We start from the raw sequence: 26702 nt of genomic DNA, 5'->3' as shown, positions 1-26702 counted from the left end.
GGTTTCCTCCCACAGTCCAAAGACACGTTGGCAGGTGAGCAGAGGACCCTGTTTCGAATATAAACGTGCAAAGCGCTAATGATGAAAGGCAGGGTTGGAGCAGCCCGTCAGGACGTGGTACATAACTATCCCGTCTATAGAGTCAGGGAAGTACTTTGGCAATATTCCGAATTTAATTCTGTAAACACTGAACCGTAGTACATACTGTAAGGGTATCAGTATATTAACTTGTAGGACACCTAAGTTCTTGGAATCAGCGCTCAGGCCCACATGTCCCACTACTGCGTTCATCATAACAACGTCTTCATCATCACCATCATCATCATAACACACTGCCAAAGCAATGACTGAAAAATACGGGGCAGTTAACGTACCCTGTAGATTTTGTTTTGCGCTGAAAAATATGCCAGGAAGGAATGGCTGACGTCGGCAAACGCGGTGTGGATACGGCTGTCGGCAGTCGGGCTCCGTGAAGGAAGGGGCATTTTGTAAGAGACAACAGCTGAGAACGACGGCGCTTCAGGGACTCGAGTTGACATGAGACAAAGAGAAAACAATGTGTCTTATTTATCTTTGGTTCTGACTCCCCTGGGGGGGGGGGCGGGGGGTCATTGCTATGCACGGCATCGACTGAGAACGGTGGTCCTGCCTTGGCAACCGAACCCCCGCCACAGTGTGCGTTCTCACGGTGCCAGCAGAGACCCCCCGGGCAGATTTTACAGCGAGGGGTTTGTTTACTGTGTTATACCACCCGGCTTCTTCCCCGGCCGCCGACCGAGCAGAACCTTCTTCTCGCTCTTACCGCCCCGTGGCTGAATAACCGGACCCAGGTGAAATAGCACACGACGCAGGGACAGCTGGTGGTGTAGTGGTTAAAGCTATTACCTTTGCACCTGAAGGCCGCAGGTTTGAATCCCACCTCCAGCTGTAGTACCCTTGAGCAAGGTACTTACCCTAAAGTGCTCCAGTAATATTACCCAGCTGTACAAATGGGTAAATAACTGGCTTTGGAGAAAAGTTTCAGATAAATGTAAAGACACTCGTTACGTTTGACTCAGTGGTCACTGGAAACCGCCGGAAGGAATTAGACTCAGTGCTCTGCTCTGGATCGTTGCGAGAAACTCCCCCAAAAACATCTTCCGCAAAGGTGAACTTAGCAGCAATCTCATGATTTCTTTCGATCATTTACATTTATTCACTTAGCAGACGCTTTTCTGCAAAGCGACTTAGAATGGATACTATGTAGTGTTATGAGCCCACACACCTTATTCACCATGGTGACTTACACTACTTACACTGGGTCACTCATCCATACATCAGTGGAACACACAGACACACTATGGGTGAACCTGAACAGCATGTCTTTGGAGTGTGGGAGGAAACCAGAGCACCCAGAGAGAACATGCAAACTCCACACAGACTGAGGGGGGAGGGATTGAACCCACGTCCTCTAGCACCACCCAGGCGCTGTGAGGCAGCGGCGCTACTCACTGTGCCACCGTACTGCCCCAGAACTTGTACATTATTTAACCAGGATGCGTTATGAAAATGTTAATTGATATCATTAGTCTTGATGATGAGGCAGACAACAGGAGCGGCGTTCCCAACGCATCCCACTGGTCCACAAAGATTTGTAGTAAGGAAAATGAAAGGAGTGTAAATTTAGATCAAAGTAGCTCCGACGCAACTTATTTTTCATTTCTCCATAGAGCACTCACAGCCGACACCCCCCACCCCGATCCTCCTTGTCGGGGAGGAGTGTCTGGTAGCGCTGCGGCGGGGGGGACTCGACTGTCTGGGCGGGGGAAACACAGCCTTTGGGATTATGTCTCGGCCTTGAAAGCTCCGAAACGGGCAGGGGTGCGGCTGTCAAGCGCGGGGGCCGTCCTGCTGAACCCCCTCCCCCCAGCAGGCCCCCCCTCCATTTATCCCGCCATCTCCGGCATCCTGCTTCCCAGAGCGTGGCCCTCCGGACGGTAAGTAGCACGCACATTAGAGAACGGGGCCGAGACCCTCCTCGATGCAGCAGCACAGTGTACCGCAGCCCTTCCTTCTTCGCACGATAATTAGAATTCAGGTGCAGAGGCTTTCAAAAAAAGAGGTTACGTAACTTTGATGATCTGCCTTCGTCTTTGTTGCCGAAACAGCGACTCGGCGCTGTTCATTTTGGGCTGACGTAGGCGGTCTAGAAATTAGGAAGAAAAACTTTTGCGGAATTAAGTCCTCGTTCGCTCGTTTTGCTCGCGAAGCCACGGCTATGCTTTTGTTGCAAATGGGGCCTCGTTGGAGTTGTCGTGCGAGTGACGAAGCTGTGTTTTTCTCCTCCGCTTTGTTTTCGTTTCGAAGCAACGGGAGAAACGCCCGCAGGGGTCCGAGATTGGTTCCTCGTCCCCGGATCTATTGCGATCTGCGCTCGGCTGCGCCCCTATAGTCTTCGTCCACGCCCTCGGCGGGGGTCCCCGTCATGAAGCTGGGCTCCGCTCTGGGCCTCCTCCTCTGTCTCTCCTCTGTGGGGGGGGCAGAGGCCAAGCTCGGCAGAGGCAGGCGGGTGCCGACGCCCGGGACCGAGCCTCCGTCCAGAGCCGGCAATCTCCTGAATAAGTCGAGACACCGGTGCGCCTGGGAGACGTACGGGGCGGATGAGATCACGCTGCGGGTGAGGTGCACCCACGAGGGTGGCTCGTACCAGTGCCGATACGCGGGCCGGCCCACGTTGTGCTCCAGCTACAGCGACGCCCCCGGCCTCTACTGGGCGCAGGTGGTGCGCAGGCTGCGCAGGAGGAGCCACGCCTGTGACGGGAGCAAGGTACTGAAGGTGCAGGCCTGCAAGCTGGCTCCTGCCCGGTCGCACATGAGGCAGTCGGCAAGAAGCAGGAGCGAGAGCCCAACGGAGGAACCGGGACAAGAGCTGCGGGGGAGCGGGAGGAAAGGGGGGCGGACCCCCGCCAGAGAGAAAAGACCCCCCGAGGAAGAGAGGCACACGTCCGTGGAGCTGAGCGCCACGGAGCCAGAGGAGACCTACTGCGCGGAGGGCTGGAGCAGCGTTTGTTCCTTCTTTCTCAAATTCTTCGATGGTTAGAACTAATGGAGCCAGAAATACCCCCCCGACGCACTTCGATCGCTCAGCGAAATTTAAACCGTTTCGGTGGTACTGTAACACACATTAATTCACTGTCAAACGCCTTAGGAAACACCTGTCTGAACTCTCAGATTTCCTTAACATTTTTGTAATTACTACTCAGAAGTTTTAATATATCATGATCATTGATATATTGACATATGTTGTTTTAACAAAAATGCATAATTTTTCATGCAGATTTCTGGTACTTTTAAAAAATGCAAAAATAACTGTTACGCTGGTAAAAGAAGCGTTAATAATTAAATTGCTTAACAGAAATCAAACTTGAAAACAACTGAAAAACTTAAAGACTAAACAATGTCATGGGGGGCACAGCGGGGCACCGGGGTTGTCTGGGTCCTGCTCTCCGGTGGGTCTGGGGTTCGAGTCCCGCTTGGGGCGCTTTGTGACGGATTGGCATCCCGTCCTGGTTGTGTCCCCTTCCCTTCCAGCCTTACGCCCTCTGTTGTCGGGCTAGGCTCCGATTCACCACGGCCTCGCTCGGGACAAGTGGTTTCAGCCTGTGTGTGTGTGTGTGTGTGTGTGTGTGTGTGTGTGTGTGTGTGTGTACAATGTCATAGTAAAAGATAAAAACACGATGCCTTTCTAGCAATCTGAAGGCTCGCTTTGTGCTGTGCTGACAAAAATGCATTGAGGTTTTTTCTTTAGACTCACAAAAAGGGGGAATTTAACCTTGGTCCTAGACAAACAAAGCTGGGACAAGGACCGTGATGCAGATGGACGTGTACAGCGGGCTTTTCCGGCTTATTTCTTTAGCTGATGACTTACGGAGTTGGCTATACGCTGGTTTATTTTACGTAAGCTGCTTACGATTACTTACCCATTGGTTCAGCTGGGTCATTTTTACTCTATCAGTTCAGGCTAAGTACATTTCTCGTGGGTGCTGCAGGAGGAGTGGGATTTGAACCCAGCTCTGACCAACACTCTATCCAATGCACCTCCCTCACATCTGTGGTTGATGAAAGGTTGGCTTTGGTTCTGTATAAGCAAAAACAAAAAAAAGGCCCTCATCATATAGTCAAATGATGCACATTCTGCCACAGCAAACAAGAACAATTTGACCAGTGTTATATAAGTTATTTCATTTGTTCAGCGATGGACTGGTAGCCCAGCGTTTACCCTCATTAGCTGTGCGCTCTGGACCACTGCATCACTGTCTGAGGATAAGCAGCTAGAAAGAGTGGGTGGCTATTCATTTATGAATTAATAAAATTTATTCATTTAACTGATGCTTTTCTCCAAAGAGACTCAGTGTTAAACTAGTTACAATTATTTATCCATTTATACAGCTGGGTAATTTTAGGGTAAGTACCTCACTCAACGGCACTACAGCTGGAGGTGGGATTCAAACCTGCGACCGTGGGTCCGAAGGCAGTAACTCTAACCGCTACGCTACCGGCACGTAAAATGTCTTCGTTAAGTTCTTGTTCACCATCTATTCATTAGTAAGGAGATTGCTGAAGTGTGTCGTTATCAACGTATCGTTTTATTTTCATTTCCTATCGGGGTTTCATAACATCCTTATGATACTAAAGACAGTTCAGTTATTTTGTCCACTATCACAGAGAATCATCTCTGAAGGATTGACGGCTGAAAGATGTTCAATTCCTGAAAATAATGAGGATTTTGGAAAATAAAAGATAAAAAGTGACAAACCCACGGCTCCAAGTCCACCCAGGAGGCATGATCTCCCTGCTTTGGTCCGTCTCTCTACCGCGGTCCTTCAGCAGGTGTGCTGTCGCTCTGCCTGCAATCCCATCCCCTCACTTTCAACATAGGGGTACCTGCTCACATGATGGAAACAGGTGCTCTAGGAGCTCCACTCTTTCGTTACGCTCTCGGTGTCCACTTGACGTACACACTCGTCCGCGAGACCGTCTGCGCCTGGGGTGGGAGGTCCCTCGTTTTCCATTTCATTTCCTGTCTCGGAGACAAAGTCGCATGCAAGGTTACGGCCATCTCTCAGAACAAGCGATATCATCCCTGACACAGTCATTTGCTCTATTTAAGGAAGACTAGTTATTTTCCCGACACTTAGGACCTGGAAAAAAAAAGACAAAACAGAATAAGCATGATGCCTTTATTTATTGGCATAATTCCCACATCATTAAATACTGTTGTGCGAATTTCCTGGAATCCACACAGAAAACTGAGAATATTTTGTTTTACCCCAGAGAATGTCAACCCACACAGAAAATCGTTGGCAACGATGAACAATGTGCAGTGAGTTTCACAACGAAGACCCCCCCCGCCAAAATCTAGTCGCCCAGTAAGAGACCTACACATGTCCACTATGCCAGACAGGGATAAATTAAGTCCACTGTTGATATTGTAATGCTAATTATTGTGCCTGTGGCAAACATCATCTAGCTTGGCAACAATGAATTGCACACAGAAATAAATGATCCAGCTTGATATTTAAAAGTAGTGAATAATCCTTCTGTTCAAGAGGCAAGCTTAGAAACGCACTGTATATAGATTATAGTGCAAAACGGATACGGAATTTTGAAGTCATGTATTTTAACTGTTTGTTTCGAATGAGAAAAAGGCCTGGGTGGCAAAGAGTTCTTGAAGAAAAAAAAATATTTATTCATTTAGCTGATGCTTTTCACTAAAGCAAACTTACAATGTTAAGTTACATACAATTATTTAACGATTTATACAGCTGGGTAATTTTTACTGGAGCAATTTAGGGTAAGTACCTTGCTCAAAGGTAGTGCAGCCGGAGACGAGAATCAAACCTGCGACCTTGGGGTCCGAAGACAGCAGCTCCGACCACCACGCACCCGGTACTAAAACTTGACGGTTGCACTGAATTGATTTTGGAGGATCCACAGTGATCCACATGAGCAAAATCAAGTCTTCAGTTGAAAACATTTAGGAGATGTTGACAAAACAGGTTGCAACATCCATGTGACAACTCCGGATACCTCCCGTTTTAAATATTTACACATATGCAGTCCTATTACAGTTTCTTCCATGAATCATTTACACTTTTAAACTGTATACTATGTTTTTTTTTTTTTTTTTTACTGAGTCACTAAGAGTAGGAAATGTTACAAATGGTAGTTTTGAGATTGATGCACTCTTACATCAAGAAGTCTGAAAGTAATTTATATTAGAAAGTGCTGAGGTTTCACACTTTTCCAGTCTTGTTTATTGTAAGTGGGGGGGAAAAAAATATGTAAACTGAAAAGTGTTTGCAAGGTTGCAGTCAATTTTGCAGCCCTCCATATATTTTTTAACCAAATTGGACATTAAAATTGTTGCTGCTTTTAAAGATATTGTTACAATTAATCAGTAATTCCGTATAATGATTCTAGCTTAATTACAGTAACTCGGGTCAGAATTAAACAATTACGTTTCGGGAAGATGCTTCCGAAGAAAGGGTGGCCATCAGCGGCCAAGTCAACGCAGCAGACATGCTAATAAAAAAAAAAAAAAACATGAACATTAATATGAAAGCGCAGAGGTTCCCAAAGGAATCACCACATCAGTGAAGCGAACCAGGAAGGGATGAAAGGACTGAAAATTACCTTTTGATTACGTTAAGCCAGAATTCACCCAACAAAGAGCATATATGGCTAGTATTCCCGATTCACCAGACACAATTAAAATTCATCTATTTATCCATTAATTCCCCTAGACTGGTTAAAATTGGGGAAAAAATTGAAAATTAATTTAGTCCATTTCAAATGAAAAGCTCGAGTACATATGCAGTTGTAGCAGATGTCTAATTGCTACGCATATATAGTTTAAAAAAAGAGGAGAAGAGACATAGCGGCGCAGACACACACGTAAGACCGAATGCATTATAGATGTAGAGGATCGCAGAGGGAGATCCTTCCGGCAACTCCGTACCGTAGACGGCCAGCAGGCACGGGCCCGAGTGGAACTTTGAAACGACACGCAATCGTTTTGCCTGCCAGATTTACTACGTGTCCACTTCTCTCCGATTGCCAAGACGACCACTGTGGAATAAAGCTTTTAACAAGCAGTTAAGTTGCTTTCTGCGGGCGTTTATGGAGGAAATTTCTGTCTTCGTGACTCATTAAGATTCAGCAGCAAGGCGATGGACTAGGTGGTGTGCGGATGCAACGGGTCAGGATGCGGTGCTGCGCAGAAGATGGCGAGAGTCAGGGCAATAGTGCAATTGAAAAAGCGGCTCTGTTAGACCACCACACACACACACACACACACACACACACACACACAATTCTGAGTTAGGGTCAGGGTTAGAGGGAGCAGAATAAAGAGAGTTGTTACCCTCTGATTTAGGCCACTGGAGGCTACGTCGAATCCGCACAATGGCAGCTTCCTGACAACGAGGGGGCGAAACACCATCTCTCCACACACACACACACACACACACACACACACACACACACACACACACACACACACACACTCCCCCTGCTGCCCTTAACATTTCCAGACAGGCCTTTCCCACTAACATCTCTTATTACTGTTTCAATTATAACAGGCAGAAAAGAATGAAGAAAGAAGAAAAAAAAAGATTTTATGAAGCTAGAGCTACTGGGATGTTGACCAAACTAAGAATTTATTTCTTATATGAATCGCTGCTGTTTTTTAACTGTCACTGCTTATGCCAAACATAGTAAATTATACAGCAAATTGTTTCATCATAATTGATACCACTTCACCTGAGACCAGTACATTTTTTTAATGTAGATATGGGATGAAAACCATTAGAGTTGATGTTTGCATGCAATTACAGCCAAATTAGGGCAAATGAAACCAATAAGTACAGATGGGTAAGAGGATTAAGTCAAAAAACAAGCCTTTGCCTTTTTTTCCACCCCACCTGTTGAAATTAACACCAGACAGCACTTTGCAAACTTCGGTCTACAAACTTTACGCACACATCAGAAATTTTCACACAACCCATAACTTGTGTCAATAAATCTGCAGAACCGCAAGGCCTTCACATTCTTAATGGGGGGAAAAAAAAGGAATGTTTGTTTTTTCCCCCCATATATCCATATGACAGGGAACATTTATACACTTCACAATCATAGGAAAGAGATTATTTCCTGCATCGAACAGGTTACAGTATATCCAGGACATTTTACTGATTTCAGCTTTTAGGGTTATTCACATAGATTATTTACCAATTACAACATTACAAATTATTATAAAAAAAATAAGTTTTCCATCATTTAAAGGAGCATTCACTTACATATTTCAGGTATCAGGTAGGGCAGTGGCGGGGACAGATTTGCATCCTCAAGGTTATCAGCGAAAATTCCGGGACATTCCAGGCTGGGAAACAAATTAAAACTGATAAGATTTTGACCATAATTATGAGACAAGAGAAGAACTTGGCTCTAAAATGTAATAAACCTTTTCCCGCAAACAATCTGCTTTAAATTAATCTTTCAATGCTTGCTTGTGAAGGATTCAAATTCTTTCGAATACGTTGCACTGAATGACATTTTCAGTTAACTTTTGTAGAGCTTTTGGCAGCAATGAACATGCAAAAGTAAATCTACCACAATATATACAGGAGCTGACATCTACAGTAATTTCAATGTACAATTTCTTTAGTTCTATTATTGTTTGAGAAAGCACATAAGTTCACTCTTAGTATAACAGTAACACTGATGTCAAATATGTGAGGTGCATGTGACAGTGTAGTTTAAACCCTGGAGAAGGCTCAGTTTTGAAAACAGAATTACAAAAAAAAAAAAAAAAAAAAAAAAAAAAGCCCAATCTCTGCTGCTCGTTTGCAACGTAAAGCAAAGGACACATCAGCACGCCTGCTTTTGCCTGAATCCTCTGATAACAGGCTGCAGCCTTTAGTAAAAACACCATGAGCAAATTACAGGTCGTATATTCATTTTTATTTGGCTCCCGTGGGGACTTACAGGAAATACTCCCCAATTTACCATGATACAGCAGCACTAGAACAGATACTTTTCATACATGACATCACAAGATTGAACCTAACAGGAATACCATGCACATATAACAAGTGCTTCAGAAACAGTATGCAACGGCATATTAGTGTCAAGGTCACAGTATACCTAAGAACGAACTGGGCAAACAGTGCATTCAATGATTTTCTTCCCCCAAAAGTTTGATTTCCCCCCTGTCCTCATCATTTGCTATAGTGAAACATAAACCCACTATCAAACTTAACATAAAATCTGTAATGGGACAGTGACGACAAAATATCTGGGAAATATAATTTAAAATCCTTTTGAAGTTCCTTACAAAGAACGCATTTGCCATGGTGCAGAACACAGCTTGCAGATTAACAGTAGCTGTGCATAATGCCACACGCAGACCCACAGGACATTCTACAGCATCTTCAGCACAATCTCACACTGCCATTATGTTCGGATTAAGATGGGGGGAATGTTTCATAACTGTAGCTATGGAGACCAAATATTTCAGCCTACATCTGCCTAAGGAGCAGCTAACTGCTGGAGATGGCAAGTGGCTGGTTTATAGAGGACAAATGTATTTGTGATGCAAATTCAACCACATTTATCATATTTCAGGGCTGCTAGTTTTAATAAGAAAAAAAAAAAAAGAAGCTCAATTGTTCAGTTAAAGATAGGACATCTTTCCAATATAAATAAACTAACACTATAGTACAAAACAATATATACAACTTCATAAAATAAATAAATCACCATTCCGCTTTGCATCGTGGAACACCGAAACAGTTCGGATCGCCATTGCAGGTACAGTGTCAGACAGTAGAAATGGTGCACCGTTTCCCAAAAACTTGATCAAAAGAGAAATAAAACAAGACCAGAAAAACAGGCAGATTCGACTTCATATCAGGAATCACACTGGTTAATAAAGTGCTGAAATAAAAATTTATGTAAATAAATATATTTAAAAAGAGAAACAAACATTTTATACACTGTATAAATATTGTCATGCAGTAAATACAGTCAGAGCTTCATCCTGAGACAGGGACTGCCGTACTGTAGGGACTGATGCTGCGGTGCAGGGTTTGTGTTGAGCCGACCTACCCCCTTATCCATCAGCTGTCCCCTCGGGCTTTATGATCTGATACGTGATCAGATACTCTGGATAAGCCTGAAAAAGAAAGGACACAGGTTCAGTGTCGCTGTGCTGTGGGGTAGGGTCAAGGGGCGTGGGGAGGGCAAGGTAGCAGAGTAGTACCTGCTCCCCTCGGTATATGACGTACTCGGCCAGCGCCAGACCATTGACGCTGGGTCGGCCGGTGACAGAGTGGTGGCCTGGGGGCGAGTGGGCCATCTTCATAGCACTGAACTGCAGGAAGGACTTACCCAGAGTCACCCTGCAGAACAGCAAATGTCTGCAGGCACAGGAAGGAGAGAGAGACCAAAAAAAAAAAAAAAAAACCCAACAACCCACCATCAAGGAAGTTAAAGAATGAGTACAGGTGCAAAAAAGTAAATTTTCCCCCTGGTGCTGATGAAGTAATTTTCTGCAGTATAGAGCTAACAGGAGAGTTGTTTCCAGTTTAGAAAATGGTTTTTTTTGCAAAATGAAGTGTTGCTCTCATTGGCATCAACAAAATTAAGCTATTTTGCTCCGAGAGCTGTTGTGTGTTCATTTTTACTTTTGGTCTCTGTGGATCACTGAGCCGGTTCACTGCATATTTTCACCTTACATAAGCACAGCAGTACATTTCATATCTGCTTCTGATGAAGATAAGCTTATTTTGGTAAATTCAACGATTGCTTCCAAGTATGTAGACAACTACGAAGACATGCTCGCCAATGTACTGGCAAATGCCAGTGGATGAGCCCAGCTCACCTCTGACAGACGTAGCAGGATCGGTCTTTGTGCAGGGGGCAGCCGGTGCCCCCACCGATGCCGTACACATACTGATTGCTCTTGGAGGAGTTCTCTGCAAAGTAAATCCCTGCGCCAAACATGCCTCCTATATATGCGTGCCTCTCGTCAAAGCCCTTGTGGATGATTGCATTCACAAATGGAGAACCTGTGGACAAGCAGCTCTGTTAAATAGTTTCTCCAAAAACCCAAAGGTTTTTTAAATGCAGAAACCACAAAGTAAGTGACTGATGGAACAGTACAGAAGACCGGAACCATACTGATTACTTTATATTTGTTTTTAGAGAACATAGCAATGCAAACAGACTCCACCAACAGTTTCTGACCTCCAGACAAGCTCTCAAGCTGTGGACATACCATGAAAGAGCATTCGCTCATTGGAGTGATTGTGGTTCTCTTCCGACACCTCCTTTCTGCGGTGTGTGTACCTCTCCCATAGCTTCTTATTGCAGACTTTCTGAATCTGAGACAATACAAGCCAAAAAAAGCACAGTTAGTTAAGGACAGTGATGAAAGTGCACATAGCACAATAAGAGTTAAAACAGAAAAGAGAATACTGCCAATGAATAAAACTAAAGGACTGCAACAATTAAGTTATTTTATAGTTGCAAGAACAAACTAATAAATCAAAAGTAAAATTACAAAGGCATAGATATAGGTTTCAAGCTTGGAGTTAACAGGATCAGTGCCTATGCCTTGTACTTTTAGCCCTGAAACCCCCAAATCCCCAGAATACCAGCACCGAGTAGCTTGAACATGATCCCCTCGGTCAAAACTATTTGATAGACACTCTTCTCAGGGCAGAGTGAGGCTCCACAGTGTGTGCATGACCGGGTGTACGAGTCTCATTACATGGGCTAATCTTAGTATCGAATCACCAGTAAGTCCGACACAGATTCACAACTCGCTGCAATGACACAAAAAGTACCTTTACAATGTTGTATCTGTTGAAGACCCCCCCTGCATGGCCGCCATCCCTGTGCTCCCTGATGGTGCTCTGCATCTGTTGTAGTCGGGCACATATCAAATATGAAAGGCATGTGGGAGATCACAATAGACTTGCCTTACTTGTACTTTACTTTCTATGGTCTGCATCAGTTGTACAGAAATTCCCATTTTCATTGTGTTTCACATAAAGGTTGGTACTGCATATGAAGTTTAAATAGTTTCGTAATCACCCAGTCTCAAGGAAAGCCTTGCAATAACTGTCTGACACAAAGTGACACTACAAAGAAACTCATATGCTCTCAAAATAAACTCCTCGTACAAGGATCATTCCCCCTCAACACCAAAACGCATACTTCCTTGCTTTTCCAAGAAGGACATTTTAAAAGAAACCAATTCCGTTTTTGTGCCTGTCCTTGTGCACCACGCAGACTGAACATACTTTGGTGAACTAATCCAAATTAAGGGGATTATATCTTTACGTCAGCAGACGATCATCCGCAAAGCAGTACCTCTTCTTCAACGGACTGAAACTCTTTGTCGTCAGTCGCCAAGTCTATTAGAATGGTGCCACTGTTTGTGGTGTTCAGAGAGAGATAAGGGTTCAGACCTACAAGGAACAGAAAAAATGCCCATCGTTCAAAAACTCATAACGTGTGAATCCTATCCTTATAACAAACCTGTGATATTTTTAAAATTGAATTTGTCCTGTACCAGATTTGTTCACACAGAAAGCTTAAAGTGATGCGTTGACATTTGCTATACAGGGGTCTTACTTTGAGGACCAGCAATTAGTCTCTCCACTCCTTTGATGATCTTGTGCCGGTGTCCGTACGCATTTATGCCAATCTCTTTCAGCTCCTTGTGTCCCATTTCCACCAAGACATCCAGAGTAATCTAACAAAAACAACCAAATACAATGTTTCAATGTCATTAAAATGCACTGTTAACATTATCTGGTCTTTATTCTTTGCCCCCTTAAGATTTTTTAAAAAACACAAACAAAAACTTTCTGCAAACACCTAAATATCTGGGGGAAAAAAAAAATGGAAGCAAACACAGGCAACTTCAACTTTCAACCATATTCCAAAAAACTGCACTAGGGATGTGCTGAGGAGTCATGGAGGACCCACCTGTTCCCGTTCAAAAATTTCCAAAAGATGCTCCAGTCCAAGGTTATTGAGGAACTGGCCAATGCTCAAGTCAAGTCCTGGAACTGAGAAGACTTGAGAGTTCAGTTAAAGGACTTGAAGAACTTGATGGCACTAAGCAGCTTCAAGGTAACAAAACAGACTCACACAGCTGTGAACCCAGGGGACTTCTACACCATTATGCAATTTAACACTTTCCTTAAATGCATTTTATCAACATCATCAATACACACTACAGGACCTTAACATGAACAAATCACATCAGGAAGATCACATGATACAAACATGCTTAACAATGAACAGTTTCAGTGCAATAAAGAATGTAAAGCTTTTGCTCAAACATCAACTACAGATGCTCATCCATCTTATATTTATTGATTTAGCTGATGTTTTCTCCAAAATGACTTAGAATGTTAATCTACCTACAGTTTAAATTTATTCATTTAACTGATGTTTTTCTCTCAAGTGACTTACAGTGTTAAGTTACTTACAATTATTTACCCATTTATACAGCTGGGTAATTTACCAGAACAATTAAGGGTAAATACCTTGCTCAAGGATACTACAGCTGGAGGTGTGATTCAAACCTGCTACCTTTGGGACCAAAGGCAGCAGTTCTAATCACTACACTGCCAGCTGCCCCTTATACATCTTTTAAATAAGATGAATTTGTTCCATGAAATCATGTATGAGAATGAAATAAGCATTATTATTTTTGCCTTGACAAATAGTCACTTCTCAGATGACACCCCCCAAAAAAAAAAAAAAAAAAAAAAAAAAAAAAAAAAAAAAAACCTCCACACAACTATATTTTATATACACAAGCACATTCATTTACCCTCTTCTTTCTTGTCCATTCCTACTGCTCCTTCAGTTCCAGCAGGTCCCACAAGAGAAGGCAGGTCTGGAAAGCCCCCCTGGCCATCCAGGCCATTGCTAGTGGGACCAGGAGGGGGGCTGGCAGAAAGGCCAGAGGTGCCACCTGCTGAGGTGGCCGACACACTGATGACCTGGGGCTTGTAGCAGGAGGGGAGGGCGGAGGGGGGCATGGCCGCTGTCAGCAATGCTCGCACGTCATCTGCCTGGAACACCCAGAGCAAAGGCCATAAGCTATTGCTGCTCCAGTGGGATGAGGGAAAGCTGGAAGAAATGGAGGAATGGAATAAAAGCAGCCAACTGCAAACAGTAGTGGTGTAACAGCCACTTCAAATGCCACTTTATAAGTGTGAAAATGCAATGGTAAAAAATGCAATGGGAACTCTTCTGGATGGGATAATATCTAATAAAAAAATTAAAAAAAAACCCCACCAACCCCCAATGACACAAGCAATACCACCACCATATAACAAGGCATGCATCTGTGAAGAGCAAAGGAAAAGCACTAAAGCAGCTTATACAAGCAATCACCCTCCATTTGGACTGACAATAGTGGCCATGACATTAATGGCAAGTTGAATACTGTGCTGCAACACATTCAGGTGGTTCAGGTTTTTCCATGGACAAGCATAATGAAAGCATGAAGATACTGACAGAAGACAAAAAGCCACCTCAGCTACATTCACAGATGACTCCTGACACAACCTTGAATGCTGATGACACCACTGAATCAATGGCTTGAGTACAAGCAAATAGCCTTGGAAGGAATGAAATTTGAGCCAGGTTCAACAAAGGGCACATTTGCACAAATTAAAGGTGCCCAAAAGATACAGCAGGATGAACTGTAACAGCAGAGGTTGGAATGAGTGTCTGAGGCTCTTGCTAATATACAACAACCCTCATTTCCAGAAGTAGAGTTTAGCACTATTACATTAAGATGATTCAAGTCCCAGTTTTGGAAGCTTCCTGTAGCAATTCCAAGAAATGGATGCAGATGTCAGCAGCAGTACAAGGTGGGCTCTCTGAGTAGACTAAGTAGGAGAACCACAGAATGGGACAAGGCTGGCTTTCTGTGTGAGTGTATCTGTGTGCACCCTTGGGGAAAGGGGTACTTATCCCCCCCTTGCTTTGGCAAGTAGTGAGAACACTTAGAGGTCATGTATACCGTCACAAGGTCCAGCGGCGACTGGCCTTCCTGGTTGCGGAGGGTGGGGTCGGCCCCGTGCGCCAGCAGCAGCGCACACAGCTGGGTTCGGCCCTTCTGCGCCGCCTCGTGTAAGGGGGTAAACGCCCACTTATCTGTGGCGTTCACGCATGCGTTGTACTTGATGAGCAAAGCTGCCACATCCACATGCTGCAAATGGAAACACACGCACGCTCGCTCGCTCCAGCTTCTCTTTTGTCCTGCTTAAGGTGAATCTGAATGAAGTCCTCCACTACCCCCACCCCAAGTTCATCAACCCTTCACTGGTCTCCGTGTGACTATGTGTGCTTCCCTACCTTGCCCCATGCAAAGACAAAGCAGACAAGCAAAAGACAGTTTCTTCAAAGAAACTAAGAGGTTACACAAACCTTGTTTCAAAGTAACAAAACACAACTAAGAAGAATGTGTTTCAGAAGGATATTAAAATGTAAGATATTAAAATGTAAATGGTGTCAAAACAGTTTGTATCAAACTAAGGTTCCTTGATTGGACTGAGATGAGGAGCAAGTGTCTGCAATCTAAAACAGAGATATAATATTCAAGAGCTAAAATGTGTACTTTGACTGAATGTAATCTGTGCTCAGAGCTGCGACAGGGCAATAATAAAGGATGAAAAGAGGTACTGGAGTGTGATTAGACCTTCAGCACTCAAGAGCCTTCAGAGAATAGGATAAGCAGGGCAATCTAGTGTTCCTTTGTCTCAAATTGTGAGCTGATTGTTAGTGTCCTCATCTTAACTCTTGAACCTTCCCTTGGCAAGGTGAAATGCAAGAATTTTCACTCCAAAAATACTGTTTTGTGGGGAGACACTCTCCCCTGATGAGCAGAGCTTGTTGGTACTGTGGGTGGAAATTCAGAGCCAACTGGACTTTGTGAAAAGTGCTGCTTTTGACGTATGGTTCCAGGACTCACCCCATAAGAGGCAGCATTGTGTAGGGGAATCAGACCACCCTTGTCCTGTGAATTGACCTCCGCGTTGTGCTGCAGCAGATACTCGGCCACCTCCAGGTTGTTGTAACCAGCTGGGAAGAAATGCACAGAGAAAACTAACTTTGGACTGAGATCAAACAGGTCATACATTGAAGAGAGCATATGAATACGCTTAAGTATAAAACAACCCCGAAAACAGCAGCACTTTCACACTGCTCGCCTGCAGCCCCCATCATCCCACAGGAAATGGAAATCAGGGATAACCGGCAGTTTCCATGGTGACTTACCAGCAAGGTGCAGTGGGGTGGAATGGCGGCCCTGTGTATCCCTGCAGTTGACGTTATCGGGCCGGCACAGCTTCTTGACACGCGCCAGGCAGCCCTTCTTAGCAGCATCCAGAAGGGCAGCATCACCTCGAAGCAGGTCCTGGATGTCAGTGTCGCTGTCCTTCACCAGATCTAGCGGTGTGTTTCCATCACGGTTCTTCTTGGTTGGGTCAGCACCATGCTGTGGAATGAACACAAGCAACTCTAACTCCTGTATGCCAAACCAGTTGGCTAAAAACTTACTTCCAGGTGTTGAGCCATGACAATGAAACCAGATGAACTTTCTGGTCTGCTGCTAAGGTGATAAAATCACATCAACAAGGAACATCTTGAAACACCGGTTCTGTACAAATGCACCCCAACTCTGGCTGTATTAACAGTTAATGAAAACACACACCAGCTGGATATTGTTTCAAGCAAGCCAAGCTGCACTGATTAATATATTTAAAAAAAACAAACACACCTTATTGGAGTGGGAGGGTCTGATACATAAATTGGCAAGTCACTGTAAAGAAAAATACCCAAATACTTACTGTATGGGGGTAGGAACAAATATATAAATATCACACACACACACACACACACACACACACACACTTCTGGATTAAAAAAAATATAATTATATTCTCAAAGCGCGAGTCCCCCCCCCTCTCAGGTGTAATGGCCCAACCTCTGCCTGATCCATCACGTCGCTCTCGGTTCCTGTTTCCTTGTCATATGCTTATAACCTTCTTCACCACATTGTGAAGCATCTGCTTCTCATAGCAGGTAAGAGTAATTTTTACTTGCTGAACACATGTATTTCACTGAGCTGTTTTCCATGAGAGGGGGTGCGGTGGCGCAGTGGGTGGGACCAGGTCCTGCTCTCAAGTGGGTCTGGGGTTCGAGTCCCACTTGGGGTGCCTCGCGACGGACTGGCATCCCGTCCTGGGTGTATCCCCTCCCCCTCCGGCCTTACGCCCTGTGTTGCTGGGTAGTCTCCGGTTCCCCGTATGGGACAAGCGGTTCAGAAAATGCGCGTGTGTGTGTGTGTGTGTGTGTCATATATATATATATATATATATATATATTTAAAAATACTATCCAAATAAAGTGTGGATCTTGACAAACAGTACTATGTATGAAAGTGATATGAATAATTTGGTACTGCATTTTTCTCTGAAAAACAAACCAGTATAAGCAAAGGATGCTGTAATCAGAAACATGAACATGGTTGCCAAAATAATCTAAAACCCTCTGTGAAGGGTTATTTCCCTTTATCACAGCAGTCAAAATTTTCCTTGTTAATCTTCCAGAAACACACCGTGCCAAAAAAATAATTCTCTCCTTCGCTTAAACACTGAACTATAAAAGCATGTGAGCAATGATACTGACTCAGGGAAACTGTACACTGTATTTCCAAGAAAGTAGCTGGAAGGAAACACTTGTGATATAAGCTCTTCACTAGGAGGAAAAGAGTTTTCTTTTTTTTTTTTGGCTTGTGAGCATTGTTTGTAAAATGTTTTCCAGAATAACAGATCTGCAGACACACAGCTACAAAGAGTTCTCTTGATATCCAGCAGCCAACAGGTGAATGGATCCCTTATAGGACTACTACACAGAACAACTGCAAATTGTTATTTACTAGTTTTCTAAGGCAACTTGCAATTTTAGGTTTGTTTACCAAGCCACTTACAACATTACAATACGCATTTATAAGGCTAACCAGTTTTTTTACTAGAGCAATTTAGGGTAAGTACCTTGATCAAAGTCACTAGTGGGCTGGTCTGTGTTGGACTCAAAATTAATGACTTGACTCCAAGTCACTTGTGTTGTAGAGTACTGTCCCAAGTCAGAGGGTACCAGGGTTCAGGAAGATTCTTGAGTGACATTTGAAGTTTCTTTTCTTTTTTTTAAAAAAAAAAAAAAAAAAAAAAAAAAAAAAAAAAAAAATCGCAATTTCTGTTCTTTCACCACTCAACTATCAACCACTGTAACTGCTGGATCCTGCTATGTGGCTCAGAGGACAGCAGCTTCCTTACCTGAAGAAGTAGCTTGCAGATCTCATACTTCCCTTTGGCTGCAGCTTCATGCAATGGAGTAAACTTCCACAAGTCCGCTACATTCACCACAGCACCGTGTAAGACCAGCAGCTCGGCCACCTCATAGTGGCCATAAGAACAGGCGTTGTGCAGGGGGACGAGGCCACTGTCAGACAGAGAAAGCAGGATCAATCTGACAGCCATCAACCTCGCATACATCAAACGGCACTCAGTAGAGGTTGGGATCTCACCCTTTGTCCTTGGCGTGGACATCAGCACCATGCTGCAGCAGGAATTCAACCACTGCTACACGGTTGTACCCTGCCGCAAAGTGCAGAGGGGTGGACTGGCGCCCATCCACATCCCTGCAGTTCACATTGTGTAGTGTGCACAGCTTCTGCGGGATGAAAAGAAGTCCGTTCATGTACAATAGCACACTCAAGAAGTACAAGACCACAGTAGTGTCGAGGCAGCCAGCTTCTCTGAAGAAAAATTTATCATATGCTTATTTCTGCTCCCGTTACTTTCCTTGGTCCAATTTGTCCAACACAATGTCACAAATATTTGTCATGGCATATCTGTAGTTTCCAAAATATTTTTGCAATATACCGCTACACCTTTAGTTTAATGATTGGTCTGGTATGTTGATAAAGCAATTGCACTAAGTGACAAAAGTTGAATCCACAATCCTGTGGACTGAGTATGATGCTCATCAACTCATGATTATGTACTTATCAACTAAACCAAAAAGACACTACAAAGCAGCTCTGAGCTCTTCTTACCTTGACAATCTCCAAATCTCCAGATTTTGAAGCTTCCAGCAATTGCCGGTCTGCATCAACGTTTCCAATGAACGCACCTTCTAGCAAGAAGGAATGAAAACATGCTCACTGTTAGAAATTTACCAGCAAATGAAAAGATCCAAATCTCTGCATAATATATACACGATTTAAGGTTTTTTGATATGTTGAAATTTCCACACAAGTGGAACAGTCACTGTTGAGGATCATTTGAGATTTTTAAAAAAAGTTAGAAACTGTACAGCACAGGGAAAAACCTTGACTCAAGGCTTCTGTGACTGAGAAATGCTACAGATGGGAGGGGAAATTTTTTTAGTCACAGTTATCAGTGTCTGGGAGGTACAAAGCCCAACATACCTTGTAGCACCTCCCGCACACTCTGATTGCCCATCTGAGAAGGTGAGAAGCCCTGCAATGACATGATGAGGGGGTCACAGCCAGAGCTCAGTAGCAAGCGGCAGGTCTGCAGGTGGCCGCAGTGGGCTGCCCGGTGTAGTGCTGTCTGACCTAGATTGTCCAAGGCATTCACCTACAGATACACACATTCAGAAACGCTGTGGTCACCAACAAACACCTCTTTCATATGTCTCAAAAGGCCCTAGGATCTCAAAGTTCTCTCAAACCCACAAATCACAGGAAAAAAGACACTTACTTTGGCCTCATGCTTTACCAGCACCTCTATGACATCGTTATGAGATTTCTCAGAGGCCAGGTGAAGAGGAGTCAGGAAGCTGTTATACACATACAAACACCAACAAAGAAGGGAAAATATTTAGATATATGCATATTACACTTCATTTTAACACTGAAAAATGTAATAAAAAACTACCTCCCCACCCCAAAATGATGGTAACTTTGAGATGTACATACTCTCTAGTTTTCTCATTCACATTGGCCCCCTTCCTCAGCAGTAATTCGCAAACTTGTTTTCTCTTTGGGTATGGAGAAGCAGCAGCACAGTGCTGTTTAAATATAAATGAAAAGAATAGAAAGTAAATAAGCAAATTAGTCAGAACACCAGCTTTTTAAAATACATAGTAGTATTTTTAAACAATGAAGTTTGTTTTTCTGTTGTCACAACAACAGAATAAGTGCTTTAGGAAAGAAAGTTGTGCAACTACAGTAAGCAAGGGTACGGGCCCATCTTCCACACTCTTGACTACTTACGAGTGCAGTCTCATGGGTCTGCGGATGCTTAAAGTTAATTGATTCCAGTGTTAGGTGCTTCTTGACACGTGCAATATCTGCTTCCCGCGCAGCCTGTAGCAGGGCGTGACCTTTGAACTCATCTACGTAGGAGGAAGAGCAGATGGTCTCAGGGCTGACCACCTTCCAAACTGCCCAAACCCATGACAGGCTGCACAAACCCAAAGAAAGCTTGTGGAGGCAGTACTCACAGGCTAGGCGCTCCTTGAGCTGGGCAGTGGGTGCCAGATCGATTGCGCTCTTATTGTGGCAGTTCAGGAAGGTGGGATCAGCACCATAACTGAGGAGCAGTGAGCACACCTCCACCCGGTTCTTGGAGGCTGCCTCGTGCAGTGGGGTGAACTGCCACAGGTCCATGGCATTGACACAAGCACCATGCTGCAAGGGAAGAATGAATGGTCAAAGCATAGACATCTGCCAGCAAAAAACTTCTGCCAGATATGACCACTATGACATATTACATTTAGACAATCAACAAATGCTGGTATGCAACTAAATGGAAAGACACAACATAATGCTATACAAAAGAAACAGACCTACCTTCACCAATAATTCAGTCACTTCATAATGTCCATAGGAACATGCATTGTGAAGGGGCACGAGATCACTGGAAAGCGGAAGCCATAGATTAAGTTGCAGAGCAAAACATTGGTGACAACAATGCAAGCACACAGCACTGGAGGCCATATCTACCCCTTGTCCTTGGCATGTACGTCAGCGCCGTGCTGCAAGAGCAGCTGCACGGTCTTCACACGGTTGTAGCCTGCAGCCAGATGCAGGGGAGTGGACTGAAACGTGACAAAAGAAAACACTTTCAGAATTGTCTACACAACAACTGATGTTTAGTTAACATAAATGATGCCCTTCTCCTCATCAGTAAACTTCCCCTGTTGTCCTTCTCTCAACAATGAAGCATACACGTAATCCATCGACAAGTCTGTGGCCTACTGAGTACCTGCTGGAACTTGTATACCTTTTCTTCTGATTTTTCACGTGTCTGTGCATTTCTGCTGGACTACTTTAAGCCTTACAAATGCCGTAAAATTCTCTCTCAGATGTTTTTATGCATTATCCTATACTTGACACTAACATGCTTCTGTACTGATGCTCCTGTAGGCCCAGGCAGTTCCCTTCAGTATTACAGAAGTTTTGATCGACTGTACACATCTAAAAACATAATCCTTCTTACAAGTAAATTGCAAAATTCTGTTTATAGAGATTTAATGACTATACAATATCTAACCTGCTTGGGTAGATTTCCTCAAATCATATTTTGATCTAAATGCTGTAATGTAACGTAAATGTTTATATGCATCTTAAAAAAATATAAAACGGTGATCAGGAATCATTGATATTCTGATTAAGTTTTATGCAGCTACTTGCGTGATGAACATTGGTGCTTGTGGTGGAAAGAAAAACTGTACTTAATCACATCAAACTATGTGTCCTCTTTTTCCAAATGTAATGCACAAACTATTTTCTATGAGATGTACATCACTTCGGAGAAAAGCATCTGCTAAATGAATAAAGAGTGCCAACAATCTGATCAATAAAGGTTTCTACTAAATCACCTTCCTGCCATCGCTGGCGTGACAGTTTACATTCAACGGTGTCAGAAGAGCCATCAATTTTTCTTCATTCCCACTCCTGAAATTCATATGAAATCAGTTTTACTTAACTACTAAGAGTGCAACAAAGTTATTCACTTAAGAGTATTCATGTACATTACTCATTACAAAATTCTTCCATGAATCTTTAATAAAAGATGAAAGGCACTGAAATCTACAGGCTTACAAAGGGGGAACACAAATAACTTGAAAATAGCATGCAGTTATTGTGCAGAGCAAATTTATTTCAACAGGATTAACCGGGCTACTGAATTATTTTCATAAAGCCTCTGCATTTACAAAATAGATCACTAATGCAGAAAACTGGCAGTGAAAAGGGTAGCTGACAAGGAACTGTACCTTGCACTCTCAAGAAGGTCATCTTTTCTGTATTCACCTGCATTTAAAAAGAAGTGTTAAACTAATTTTTTGCAGTGTCTCTTAAAATCTGACATAAAAGGATGGAGAGATGGTTAGTCTCCGAGAACGTGATTCACCAGTCAGGACGGCCTTGGTGGAGGGTTCCGCCAGGTCCAGGGGTGTCCTGCCATCCGTGTTGCGCACCCCGGGATCTGCCCCATGCTGCAGCAACACTGTAGATGAACAACATAAGATTCCAACCACAGGCAAAAGCAAATCAGCAGCTAAGAGCCAGTGCTACAGCAGTGACATGCAAATTCACCCAATGAAGATGTCAAGCATCTGAGGAAGTACTCACTACTTTATCACAACAGCGCACGTCTAATAGATATCGATGCGCCACATAAATTTTGATTCTCCCTAGGGAGACTAAATGCACTGAAACATACAAACGGGGAGAGGAGGAGAAAAAAAAAAAGAAAAAAAAATAGTGCAATGCCAGGCTATGAAGATAGAAATATACTGGAAACTATTAATTTAAAATTCCAAAAATTTGTTATATAGTGGAGAAAACATGAACTGTGTGTATCTGCCAAGCCAATACTTGGCAATAAAAACCTTCAAACAGAGCTGGAATGCAGGATCACCCTTAATTCAGTTCACTTCCACAATGTTTACAACTCGACTTTACACAACTGTAAATAAACTGAAGGACGTCTGTGTTATTCTGCTTTCACTAATTGTGACTTAGGGGTGAAAGTAACTTTGGAGCTACAAACTAAATGAGTTACATGGCAGTTGTGTTGGTAAGTTCAAAAGGCAGTGTAAATATAGAGAACACACAAAGGACAAAACTGCCACAAGTGTTCCTCGAATCCAACCCGCAGGCGCACTGTTTAACTGGTGAACGGGAGGAGACGAGCTGTGGCATTAACACCTGGACAGGTCCAAAATGTCCACGGTACGCAAGCCTCAGGTCCGATCCCCCTGAGGAAGAACGTCTCACCTATGCAGACATCAATCTTGCCCTTGATGGCAGCCTCGTGCAGAGGAGTGTAGTTCCAGTTGTCCTTGGAGTTGGCGTCAGCCCCACGGTGCAGCAGCAGGCTGACCACCTCGGCGTGGCCGAAGGAGCAGGCGTTGTGAAGGGAGATGAGGCCACCATCGTCACGGGCGTGCACGTTGGCTCCGTTCCGCAGCAGGAACTCCACCACGTCCCTCCGACCAAACCCTGGGGGGGGTTCAGCCCTTTGCTGTTGAATACTGAGGGGGGACAATCCTGGCACAAGGCTCAGCACAAGGCAAAGTGATCTCTGTGGCCATCAGCTACTAAGTGTCGTTTTAGCCGACCGCTTTGTTCAAGTTGATTTACAACGATAGAATCAAATTTATAGAAATTTACCTGTTCACGCAGCAGGGTGCTCCTACTGTAGCATTATTAAAGGCAAATAGCTTCACAGCAGGTGTGGGATTCGAACCAATAACCTTCACATTGAAAGCCTTGAGTCCTAAGCACTATGCCCCCTGCTGCCCCAGATCATAGATCATTTCTACTAACAGAAAAAGAAACTGAAAAGTGGTGGTATAGCATCATATTTCTACTGTATATTATTAATGTTCCTACAAACCCAGCCTAGTATAACTTAAGTTACACTACAACTACACGAAAAACCAGGCCAGGCCCAGGGGGAAATAGCCTGTTGATAAGATATTTAATTTAGTACTACCACCACCAGGTAACGTAGTATTTGAAAAACAGAAGCAGTAATTTTATTGTTAAATTTCCACACTGTAGACTAAGTCGTTAATAGTTAAAAACAAGTATAAAACCAGTGACCTTTTTCCCGAAGAAGTCCTGCTCCTGTCAGTTAGCACCCCATGCTAACAGCTTGTTTTTTTTTTTTTTTTTTTTTTTTTTAAACTATGAAACGCCGCATGACGTTAACGAATATGTACATTTTGCACGTATAAATAGTTATATAATGCGTAGCGTGGAGTAATTTGTTAAGGACTAAATCTGAACGAACAAAAAAAAAAAAAAAAAAAAAAAAAAAAAAAAAAAAAAAGTTGTGTCACCGGTGGCAACGTATCGGCTGAGGGGATCGAGAGAGAGAGAGAGAGAGAGAGAGAGAGAGAGAGAGAGAGAGAGAGAGAGAGAGAGAGAGAGAGAGAGCCCTAGCGCGAGGCCTCCCTCCGTCCGACACGTCCACTGATTCATTGACTCGGTCACCTGTCTGTCTGTCGCTCATCCACTCCTTCGTTCCTTCACTCAGTCACTCACCGGCCGCGAAGTGCAGCGGCGTCGATTTCCTGCCCGCCGTGTCTCTGCTGTTCACGTTCTCAGGCGTCACGAGCTTCTTCACGCGCTCCAGATCCCCGTTCCGGCAGGCCTCGAAGAGCTCCCGGGTCGGCTCTCCGCCGGAGCCCGGCGCCTCGGCCGCGGGGGACACGGCCCCCCCGCCACCGCCACCGCCACCGCCCGAGCCCGAAGTCCCAGAGCACCGGCGGCCGGACATGGGGAGCAAGCTGAGCTGAGGAGGAGCGGACTGCGGGCGCCGTGAGAGGCGGGGCTGCGGACGGCTGCGCTGCGCTGCGCTGCGCTGAGCTGAGCTGCGGATTCACCTCCTGCGGTGTCTGCAAAGCATCGCACACACGACTAAAGCGCGTCTGCCGCGAGCTGACAATGGAACGCGCTCCGGCGTCGACCACAGCCGCTTCGGTGCCCGTGCAGCACGGCGCGCGCACGTCATACAGCACACATGATCAGTACACGGTCGGTCGATAATCACGAGGCCGAACATCCGGAGCGTCCGGCACGTCCATTAAAGATCTGCGCCCGCAGCGGCCACCGAGCCCTACCTGCGCCTCTGTGACGGGTCGCGAGAGCCCCCGCGTGTCACGTGATCAGCTGCTGCAACGCTCCTCACGCCGCGCGCCTCCCTGTCGCGCACGAGCGCCCATCGGCGGAGCGGCGTTTCTGTCCGGACCCCAATAAATATTGTCCCGAGTGTGTCTTTTTTAAAATTAATTTATTCATTTGAGAATATTTTTTAAATACTGTAAGCTGGGAATAGAATTTAAGAGGTGAAAAACCGCTGCGAGACTCGTAATTTTAACACTAGATGGTAGCAGAAACGCACTGTTGGAGGCACCGAATAATAATGAAATAAATCCTTATTTATAGCATTTTTATTTTCTCTATATGGTGTTTCCGCGACCTACGTATGTGCCAATTGTAATAGTTCGTAAAATGTCTTTTCATAGATATATTTTATATGAAGACAATAAAACAATTAATGTACACCAGAATATGTCTTTTTATTTCCCCGGCCGTTAATTGGTCCCGACTTTTAGGCCTAGTATAAACAAATCATCAAAGATACGTTATTTTTCGCATTAGTCTAAAATTTTATGATACATTGTTACCATGCTTTTTTTTTAAATATATATATTTTTTTTTCAATAATCGCATAATTTGAATGGCCGTGTGAAAAACAGACAGTGGATATGTTTTCATACCTATTATAATCACTTTATTCCCAAATATAGACACACATATATGTGTATATAGATGATGTGCAGGATTTTTTTGTGTTAGTGGTATTGGTGATGAAGAGCAGTAAATTTAGGAAGAGCACACAGAGTGTATAGCTGCTGTAATAACTAAGAATTTGTAGTCATAATCTGACTTTAGTGCTCTTGAGAAAATGAACAGTACTACAGTGCTGCAGAATCATAAATGTTAGAAATTATAGTTATTTCTGAGAGCACAAGAATGGTGCTATATTGGTGGAACAGAAAGTGATTTTTCAGAATATTCTGCACAGCTTGAACTGTTAGAATAAGAGGTGATATTTCAGAAACCCAAGAATGAATTGTTCCACCTACAATTTGCTCATCTGAAATAAACTTGATATATTTTTCGTGCGCAACATCAAGGAGTCTTTCTGAAATCTGCATCTCCTACGAAGACAAAAATGCTAGTTGTGCAGACAGAAGAATGGAATCTCGAAGGGCACAGATGTTTAATTTCCTGTATCCAGCCGGAGAACAGATCTTAGAATTTTAAGAAGCCGTGATCAGCACCAAATACTTTGTCTTTATGAAATTTGCTTGGCAACATGCAGTGAGAATACAGGTCGATAAGAATGAAGTTTATTGTCTAAATAAATCTATAAACAGTCTAAAAATATTTGAATACCCAGGAGCAATTGTTGCAAACAATGTAACTTCTCAGAAGATGGTCACATTGGAATTCTGTAATAAATTCATTAAATCCAATCTAACATTAAATTTGATTTAATATTTTATAA

General features: G+C 43.8%; 2 protein-coding genes across 5 annotated transcripts; one reads left to right on the top strand and one right to left on the bottom strand.

Moving 5' to 3' along the window:
- Positions 1–1470: 1470 nt before the first annotated feature.
- fgfbp3 (fibroblast growth factor binding protein 3) lies at positions 1471–3529 on the top strand. Its single transcript, XM_018761247.2, has 2 exons — positions 1471–1976; positions 2347–3529. Exon 2 carries the CDS (start codon positions 2465–2467, stop codon positions 3077–3079), a length of 615 nt encoding a protein of 204 aa, XP_018616763.1. The 5' UTR covers positions 1471–1976; positions 2347–2464; the 3' UTR covers positions 3080–3529.
- A 152-nt stretch (positions 3530–3681) lies between these two features.
- On the bottom strand, positions 3682–25688 carry LOC108939524 (poly [ADP-ribose] polymerase tankyrase-2). 4 transcript variants are annotated; one of them, XR_003797302.1, is made up of 30 exons: positions 24671–25688; positions 23396–23620; positions 22527–22622; positions 22390–22426; positions 21994–22069; positions 21116–21210; positions 20963–21029; positions 20614–20800; positions 20384–20505; positions 20087–20178; positions 19869–19947; positions 19574–19745; positions 19199–19278; positions 18668–18813; positions 18417–18582; positions 16357–16576; positions 16052–16161; positions 15101–15289; positions 13898–14141; positions 13042–13124; positions 12685–12805; positions 12421–12518; positions 11892–11966; positions 11321–11426; positions 10925–11111; positions 10304–10460; positions 10150–10216; positions 8340–8422; positions 4932–5063; positions 3682–4117 (listed from the first exon to the last, which is right to left on the bottom strand). XR_003797302.1 is itself a non-coding variant. In XM_029248635.1 (27 exons), exons 1-27 carry the CDS (start codon positions 24903–24905, stop codon positions 10154–10156), a joined length of 3528 nt encoding a protein of 1175 aa, XP_029104468.1. In that variant the 5' UTR covers positions 24906–25688; the 3' UTR covers positions 9678–10153. The 4 variants fall into 4 exon arrangements, 2 of the variants coding, with proteins under 2 accessions (XP_029104468.1, XP_029104469.1); XR_003797303.1 differs by having other exon boundaries at positions 4932–5059; XM_029248635.1 differs by lacking the exons at positions 3682–4117; positions 4932–5063; positions 8340–8422 and having other exon boundaries at positions 9678–10216.
- Between the last annotated feature and the right edge of the window lie 1014 nt (positions 25689–26702).

The sequence above is a fragment of the Scleropages formosus genome, chromosome 24 (assembly GCF_900964775.1).
Source record: "Scleropages formosus chromosome 24, fSclFor1.1, whole genome shotgun sequence".
NCBI classification, from domain to species: Eukaryota; Metazoa; Chordata; class Actinopteri; order Osteoglossiformes; family Osteoglossidae; genus Scleropages; species Scleropages formosus.
The sequence above is the reverse complement of the archived record's forward strand: the minus strand, read 5'-3'. Positions and strand labels throughout refer to the sequence as shown.

Excerpts from the sequence above, each read along its gene's own strand:
- fgfbp3 (XM_018761247.2), top strand. The coding sequence starts at position 2,465 with ATGAAGCTGGGCTCCGCTCTGGGCCTCCTCCTCTGTCTCTCCTCTGTG.
- LOC108939524 (XM_029248635.1), bottom strand. The coding sequence starts at position 24,905 with ATGTCCGGCCGCCGGTGCTCTGGGACTTCGGGCTCGGGCGGTGGCGGT. Across the intron at positions 22,623-23,395 it reads CAAGATTGATGTCTGCATAG|TGTTGCTGCAGCATGGGGCA; the intron begins GTGAGACGTTCT and ends GTTCATCTACAG. Across the intron at positions 13,125-13,897 it reads AATGGACAAGAAAGAAGAGG|TTCCAGGACTTGACTTGAGC; the intron begins GTAAATGAATGT and ends AAGTCTTCTCAG.